Here is an 8,464-nt window from a genome sequence, read left to right as displayed (position 1 = left end):
TGTAAGAATTCTTGGGCTTCTTTGATATTTTCCCTGACGGAGGTCTCGATTTCTTTACCTTAAACCTAAATCTTCTCTTCTGCTTAGTTTTCTTGGTTAGATTGAGTTGTTGTAGTCTTTTTGCTCATGTCTGTTGTGGTTTTGTGGTTTTTTCTGCTGGTGTTGTGGTTGTGCTCGGGTCAGTCCTTTCTTCGGACTTCTTAATCTTTTGGAGGTGCTGTTGTTTACGGTTCTGCTCGGTGTTCATGGTTTTTGGCTCGACATTTGCATCTTTTGGTTCTTTGGGAAGGCCATGGGAGTACTTTGTTTTAGTGGCAAAGTTGTAGTGTTCAAAATTCCTTGGTTATCTTGCAAGTCTCTTTCTTGTCGGATAAGGACTATGTTTATCTGTTTTACCTTTCACTTGTGACTTTGATTCCCTCTTTTGGGCTTGTGACTACGGACTACGGTACTGTCTCGTATTTGTTAACGGGTTTAAATATTTGTTAGACTATTGTGAAAAAAAAAAATCTATAGTATTTTATTATTTGATTTAATCCATAAAGATCAAATTCCGGTTTACTCTAAAATCTAAATCAAAAACCGGAAATAATTACGTTCTTGCCCCCAAGTTTATATACCAAAATAGCTCAGCACTGTCTCATTCAATGGTGTTCCTAAAACCCTAGCCAAGCCAAAGAGATACCCTAAAATCACAATTTTCCGATTGATCTCTCTCTGTTTCTCGAGCCGAGCATGAGCGACGGTAACATGGACGTCGACGATTCACCGCTTTCTTGGAAGGTAAAATCCCTGGAAGCAATAGTCGATGGTCCTTTCTCGAAGACCCTCTCGAAACTCTCATCGTCTTCTCGTTTGATTCCGGCGAGTAGAGATTTCCATTTTTACTACAATTTCGATGAGTTCAAACGCCCAATCGACGAGATAGCTGGAACCTCGCAGTCGGCTCTTGAGACGATCGGTGATTCCGAGCAGGTTTGGGAGAAATCGATGAAGTTCCCTGGCGATGTTGATGAAGTTGATGCCGAGGATTGGCTTTGTAACGTGAATGATGAATTTATCGAGAGATTTGATGTTTCGGTTGATGAGTTTAAGAGGATTCGGAAGGAAGAAGAGGAAATTGGTCGGCCTTTGGCTTACGATGGGAATGATGATGGGTTTCAGATGGTTTATGGGAAGAAGAAAAAGCCTTTTGGTAATGTGATTACTGGCTCGGCGGCGGGTAAGAATACTTACGGTGGTTCTGTGATTGATGTTAAGTTGGCTGAGAGGGAGAGGAATTCATCTGGTAAGGCTAAAGTTCCTTTCCATGTACCAACCATAAAGAAGCCTCAAGAGGAGTATAATATATTGGTGAACAACGCGAATCAACCCTTTGAGCATGTTTGGTTGGAGAGGAGCGAGGACGATCAGCGAGTTATGCATCCACTGGTTAGTGTTTTGTGTTTTCAGAACCATCTGTTTAGGTGTTTTTTGGAAAATGGTTAGACTTTATATGATAATTGACTCAAACAACACCAATTAGGGAGGATGCTGCTATTATAATGTAGAATGAGAGGATTTGTAATTGATTAAAAAACCTGCCCTGTGCTGCCAAATGGTGTAGTATTTCGATTAGCATTATGTATGTTTTTAAGTTCTTCATTAAGACTCTAGACTTCTTAAGCTTACTGTATTGTATTGTGAAATTGTGGCTTGGGAACAGATATGCTCTTAAGGTTCTTTTAGTTTATTTTTGGATGTCGGCATTTGGCCTTTTCTTGGTAGTTGTCTTCTCTTTTTATATATGTTTATAATACTATGCAGGAGAAACTTTCAGTGGTTGACTTCGTTGACAAAGATGTAAACGAGATGGAACCTGTTAAGCCCCTTCCATTGGAAGAGACTCCGTTCAAGTTTATTCAAGAAGTGAAAGATCTGAAAGAATTAGTTGCCAAATTGCGTAGTGTTGAAGAGTTTGCGGTAATTTTCTGTTCTGATTGTCTTTAGTAGTCCTATATGCAATATATTTTTTGACCATAATGTCTTTTGGTGGAAGTAGGAAATAATTTCAGAATTCTATCATTATTATGTCATTGCATTACCTTAAATTTTATCCATCATTAGATAAGCCGATAAACAACTCAATTTGTGATTAACCAAGGCTGATGCCTCTCTCTTCTCTTATTATTGTTAATGTTTTCTGTTTTTCTTTGTTTAGGTTGATCTGGAGCATAATCAGTATCGATCTTTTCAAGGATTGACATGCTTGATGCAAATTTCCACCAGAACAGAGGATTATATAGTTGATACATTTAAGCTCCGTATTCATGTTGGTCCTTACCTAAGGGAGATATTCAAAGACCCTAAAAAGAAAAAGGTTTTTCCTGGATACATTAATTTCTTATATAAAAGACCTAAATATATGTTCTATACTCTGAAATCTGTTTATGTAAATAGGTAATGCATGGAGCAGATCGAGATATTATCTGGCTTCAACGGGATTTCGGCATATATGTCTGCAATCTCTTTGACACAGGACAGGTTTGATGTTCTTTCAGCTTTATTTTTTTGCGATATTTCGTATAAAACATAGTAGAATAGATCCATTTTCCATAACATACACCTTTTGCTACATGGGAGAAGAATGATGGCAACTTACTGGCACTTGAACTGGGTAGCCAGCTTTCTTCCTTTTTATCCTCTATGGTTTGGACATGGAAAACTATACTTTTCTTCCCTGTACTAAGCTATTTTGAGAATGGATTTAGTTAGCTATACCATCAAAAGAGATAACTGGCAACAATTACGCCATCGATGGTTTTACGGTCCTTTTAGTAGATACTTTCAGCACCCTCCTGACCTTAAGTAAATAGTAACTTCTAGTATGTGTTGACTGTTTTAACTTTTAAGAACCCAGTCAATATGTCAGTTAAAAAGCTTGGGATCTCATATTGTGGTGACTGAAGCACATACTGGAAATAAATTTTAGTTATTTAGCCTTTTTTTCCAAAGCAGAAACATTTTGATTTAGATTTTAATTCTTTCAGGCCTCAAGAGTGCTAAATTTGGAGAGAAATAGCCTGGAGTTTCTTTTGCAGCATTTTTGTGGAGTTACTGCAAACAAAGAGTGAGTATTACTCGGGTCCTATCTGGATTTTTTTGTTCACTTTCGTCTCGCACTTGTCATTCAACTTTTTGATTTATTTATTGCTGTAGATACCAAAATGCAGACTGGAGAATACGACCCCTTCCAGAGGAAATGACAAGGTCAATCTTCTCCGTCTTGTGTCTTACTGTTCTGTCATCATCAGTTGACTGGAGCTCACAATTTTGGATTTCACTGCAGATATGCAAGAGAAGATACCCACTACCTTTTGTACATATATGATGTAATCAGACTAGAACTGCAAAGAATGGCGAAGCTTGACGAGCATACTGACTCTCCTTTGCTTGAGGTAGTCATCATTAACTTATACTGAGAAGTATAATATTCTTCAGCATGATAGATGCATAATTTTTATTTATTGTGTCTGCTTCTTCTTACTATCCTTCTGTTAGTTTTGTGTGGCTTAGCATTTTTTGTGGAAAATGATGTGTGGTCAAGTGTGTCGGGTGTATTTTGGTGAGTTATACTGTCTTGTAGGATAGTTAGATTTTCAGTATTCTTATTATATTAGCTAGCTGCCTAACCTAGGTGACTCTTCACATTTGCAACATTTTATGTTTTCTTAGAGGGACTTTGGAAGGAACTGGTCAGTTCTAGATACTTGGTCCTTTTTGTTACACCATACAGTAATTGGAATTTCAGTGTTCCTATGGTATACTATGTGTCTATGTGCCTCATCTAGGTTACTTTCTTGTTTTGCAACATTCTTAAACTTTATAAGAGAACTTCAATGGCATCTGTCATACATAAAATAGTTCTCTGGCAAATGTTTTTTTTTTTTTTTTCTGTAAGCCAGTCAAAAAAACTCCCGACCACATATTATGGGAACTCAGTGTGGTATTAACATTTGTCTAGAATTGGTGATTCAGCTCCACTGACTCATTAACATCGTTGCTTTTCTAGATTTAGTTAAATCCAGTGGATGTATATAGCCCAGGAAGAAATAGCTCTTCTTCAATATTTTGACTTTTGTCTTACTATTTCTTACAGGTCTACAAGCGGAGTTATGATGTGTGCACACAACTATATGAGAAAGAGCTATTAACCGAGGATTCATATCTTCATGTCTATGGGTTTGTTACTTTTTCTTGAGAGAAATAACATACTTAAGTTTTGTTTTTTTTTTTCTTTCTTTTTGAGCAGACATCCTAAGCTAAGTTACCTAAACCAGTATTATATTTACCGTCCTGGCATTTTGTTAGGCTTCAAGCAGCGGGCTTCAATGCAGCTCAACTTGCCATTGTTGCGGTACGATGTTCTCATGTGATGTAATGAATGATGCATACAACCTCTGCTTTTTCTTATACTATATAAAGCTAACAGAAAATTTACTTTCTTTTAGGGGCTCTGTGAATGGAGAGATTTCATTGCACGTGCAGAGGATGAGAGTACTGGTTATGTGTTGCCAAACAAAGTTCTCCTTGATATAGGTAAATAGCCGAGAATTTAATTTCACCATCTGCCAGAGAGTGGATTTATTTTGGCAATGATTAACTTGGTCGAATGTTGCTATTCTAATAGCCAAGGAGATGCCTCTCAGTGTTAGCAAATTGCGTCGGATGTTGAAGTCAAAGCATCCTTATATCGAGCGGAATGTTGATTCGGTGGTCAGTGTCATCAGGCAGTCAGTGCAAAATTATGCAGGATTCGAGTCTGCTGCTCTGTCTTTAAAAGATGCGTCTTCTGGAACTGTAAGATATCTCTATTGATTTATTAGCCTTTTCTCTCTGATTTGCTATAACTGTTAGTGTATAAGCTTAAGCCGATTAGGGTCTTAAACTCCTTGTGCTGTTTTCCTGTATTCTTCTTGTCTGTTTAACAATGGCCTTCTTTGATTGTAGATAATGGATAAGAATATTGAACCTATTACTGAGAAGAAAGACGTTTACTCAGGAGATTTAGCTTCTCCAAGTTTGAAGGATAATTCTTTGCAAGTTGAGAGTACCAGGGGCCTCAATATGGTTGCAGCAAGTACTACTGAAGGGAGAGGTTTAGGCACCGGCTTGTTTGGTTCTGCTAAGGTGTCAACTAGTTATTTCTTTTGGTTTGTGCTTTTAATCATCCATGCCAGGCTTTCAAAGATATGTCTGTCATGTATTAGGTTTCTGCGGCAGTTCGGATATCTAAGAAACCAAGCAGTGGTTTAGGAGCATTGCTGGGAAGTGCAGCCTCGAAGAAGAAATTTCGAACTGATGAGAAGGTGAGTTTATTTATCTTGAAAACTCTATAGTTGGTTTTGGTGGCAGAATGATTGATAAAAATGTTTTCAGGTGAAGGAAGATGTGAAGCTTGAACAGATAAGATCATCTGTAAACCTGGCATTCCCTTCGTTTAAAGAAAAAGTCCCTGACTCAAACTCAGCTATGCCAGCCTCTGTTTCCAGGGAAGATGGTGTGACAGAGTTGAAAGATGATTCAGAAGAAGCCTTAGAAATTGTTGGTACTTCTGGTAGAGTTTCAGTGCCCGAGACTGGTGATATTATACTATTGGAAAATGGTGATGGTGATGGTGATGGTGATGCGAAAGAAGTTGAGGCTGAAGATGAACCAATGTCTCTCTCGGAGTTGTCCACAAACTTTCAGAAGTGCTTTAACTCGATGAAAAAGAGCAACAAGGCCCCAAAGCAGACTGAGTTTTTAAACATAGAGCCGTTTGATTATGAAGCAGCAAGGAAAGAGTTGAAATTTGGGGAAGGGCACAAGGGAAGACAAGCAAAGAAAGAAGCTGGAGCAGGTCAGAAGAAGAAGGGTTCTGGTCCGGAGCAGTCAGAGTTTGGTCAAGGAAAACGTCGTCAAGCCTTTCCGGCATCCGGGAACCGAAGTGCGACCTTTAAAAGTTAGGTTGAAAACATTCTTACCTGCTTTCCAACTGAAGTTCAAATTACAAACAGATCTTATGGTTAAGTTTAATCATTATTCATTTTGGTCTTGGCCAATGGTGATTTTTGTTTAATCGAATTTCAACTTATCTACTACATAACCTCCCACTTTGATGGGACTTAGGGATACAAACTTTTTGTTCGAAACATGAAATCTGATTAATAGTTTAAATTATGAATCTGTCACAAAAGCTTTTTTTTTTATGTCTCATTTGGTATTTGACTAGGAGTGGTATCACTTCTATATCTTGTAAGCAGAAAAACCCCGTAAACGGAGAGATCTAGAACAACAAATAAAACACAAGAGCACTAGTAACGTGCAAAAATAGCCGCAAATATTACTTTACATATTGATAATGATACTAAAGATATGAAAATGTATCAAGCTTTGATCTGAAACCTTGAACACTTGATGGATCCAATGGAAATGTCGATTTCGATCAGATTATCGTCTTCATACTCGGCTGATAGTTGGATAAGCTTGAAATCTTGAACGTCGTTGTACATGATCTTTTGATTTTCTTGTCCAATGATAGTACTGTAGTGGTGGCCAACGTAATGACCACTTGGTAAGGAGAGCTCTATGAGGCTCTCCTCATCAGGGATTGTCCCGTCGTCTTCGCCACTATCTTTGGCAATATGATCATGATCAGTGGTCGTAGTAGATACTTCACTCTCTTCTATAGAGTACTCTAGTTGAGTACTAAGATCTTGAACCTTGGAGTTTGGTGTTTGGATTGAGAGAGGGAAGAAGTAAGATGAGAAGACCAAAGCAGCAGCTGAGGTAAAAAGGATTTGCGAGAACCCAAGTCCTATGATGTGAAGAAGTGGTGGTGCAAGAAAAGACAACCATGAAACTGGTTTTTTAAAAAGCAATGAAACAAAACTCACAACGCCTTGTTTCATTTTAATGCTCTCAAGATAATTCATATGGAAGCAATTACTTTGTAGCTCCACCAAAAAAGATAGAAGAAACAAGAGTTCAACCATTTTATATATATCACTAAATTGAGAAAAAGATGATGCTTGATTAAAAGACTTTTCAAAATACAAAAACCCTAGAGTTGATGTAAAAATTTGGAAGAAAAAAAAAAAAAAAAAAACCAAAAGAGTTATATATAGCTTAAGATTTTTGGATAGCTTAAATGTTCATTTAGACTTAGACTCAACTCATGTATATATATTACTAGGAAGAAGAAAAAAACTATTCTATTCTATTAATCTTGTTTTCATCTGCATCGAGATTTGATCAGTAGCAACAGCTCGATCCTTAACTAGTCCTTCTCATTTTGGAATCCCGAGATAATTCACCCTACATTAAACTATATAATTTTGTATGAATATCTCAAACAATAGAAAATGTAATGGTAATAACTAGTGATTAAACTACCAAAATTGATTATGCAATGGTGATAATTGAAATGTAATGTTTTGCTAATCCACTATACTACACAAGATTTAAAATTTTACAATTTGATAATTGATTATGTGAATCAAAATACTTATCTATGTCATTATGTTTAAAATAATTTATTTGGCTATCTATGTCATCATAGTTTAATTCTCTTTTCGATCAACCATCCTGAAAATTTTTTACAGTTAAATGTGTTTATGATAGAATAGTGGTAGGATAGGTGATTTTCCGAGAAATAATTATCAAAACCGTGTAAATAAAAAAAAAGTATCGCATAGTGATATATAAGATTGGTAAATAGATTTTTAAAACCTCTCAAATATAACAAAACAGCTATCGGATAAAAATGAACTTACAAGCCGGAAAAGATGCAAAGTGTATTTAAAAAAATATTACGTATGTAATACGTTTTCTTAGCAAAATAATTATAATTATAAATTTTATTCGAGTTTATAGTGTTTATACAATTTACTATATGAAACAAATTTCATTTTATTTCTATAGTATTTAAAATTAAAATATAAATTTAAAACTTTTAATTCAGAATTGGGTATCATCAGATAGATCTACTAACGTTATAGTTTTCTGATTTAATCTACTAACTTTTATTTAATTATGCTATTATGAGTACTGATCAATCATAATATTAATTTTTTTAGTTTAAAATGAAACCGTCGGTTCTGTGTTTATATTTCTTACTAGAAGGACACAAAAAGATAGATAAAACAAAAGAAACAAAAAACGACAAAAATAACAAATAGAATAATTAAGTTAAACAATCGTCGTATAGTTTCTATGCTTTTAGGAGAAGCCAAAAGGGCAAGAAGACCATAAACAAAACCTTTCAACTGTACTTAGCTCTGATGCATTGTCCAAGGCTTTAAGAGTGTCGGTGATGCCATGTGCAACCTTCCCTGCTTACCATCTGTCGACACTTTATTTCCTTCCCATCTCTCCAAAACTTCACTACTTACAAACAATCCACAGATTACTTAAGTTGACTTGCTACATTACGACAAAGAAA

General features: G+C 36.0%; 2 protein-coding genes across 2 annotated transcripts; one reads left to right on the top strand and one right to left on the bottom strand.

Moving 5' to 3' along the window:
* Window positions 1-668: 668 nt before the first annotated feature.
* Window positions 669-6,105, top strand: LOC17879989 (protein RRP6-like 2). Its single transcript, XM_006285697.2, has 14 exons — window positions 669-1,431; window positions 1,807-1,962; window positions 2,201-2,359; window positions 2,440-2,523; window positions 3,030-3,109; window positions 3,199-3,249; window positions 3,329-3,437; window positions 4,139-4,221; window positions 4,351-4,396; window positions 4,491-4,578; window positions 4,670-4,839; window positions 4,990-5,169; window positions 5,250-5,348; window positions 5,419-6,105. Exons 1-14 carry the CDS (start codon window positions 736-738, stop codon window positions 5,986-5,988), a joined length of 2,571 nt encoding a protein of 856 aa, XP_006285759.1. The 5' UTR covers window positions 669-735; the 3' UTR covers window positions 5,989-6,105.
* On the bottom strand, window positions 6,096-7,111 carry LOC17879362. Its single transcript, XM_006285984.2, has 2 exons — window positions 6,427-7,111; window positions 6,096-6,307 (listed from the first exon to the last, which is right to left on the bottom strand). The coding sequence occupies exons 1-2, from the start codon at window positions 7,014-7,016 to the stop codon at window positions 6,268-6,270; spliced, it is 630 nt and encodes a 209-aa protein (XP_006286046.2). The 5' UTR covers window positions 7,017-7,111; the 3' UTR covers window positions 6,096-6,267.
* Between the last annotated feature and the right edge of the window lie 1,353 nt (window positions 7,112-8,464).

The sequence above is a fragment of the Capsella rubella genome, unplaced genomic scaffold (assembly GCF_000375325.1).
Source record: "Capsella rubella cultivar Monte Gargano unplaced genomic scaffold, Caprub1_0 scaffold_7, whole genome shotgun sequence".
NCBI lineage: Eukaryota > Viridiplantae > Streptophyta > Magnoliopsida > Brassicales > Brassicaceae > Capsella > Capsella rubella.
This window is presented reverse-complemented; position numbering and strand designations above follow the sequence as displayed.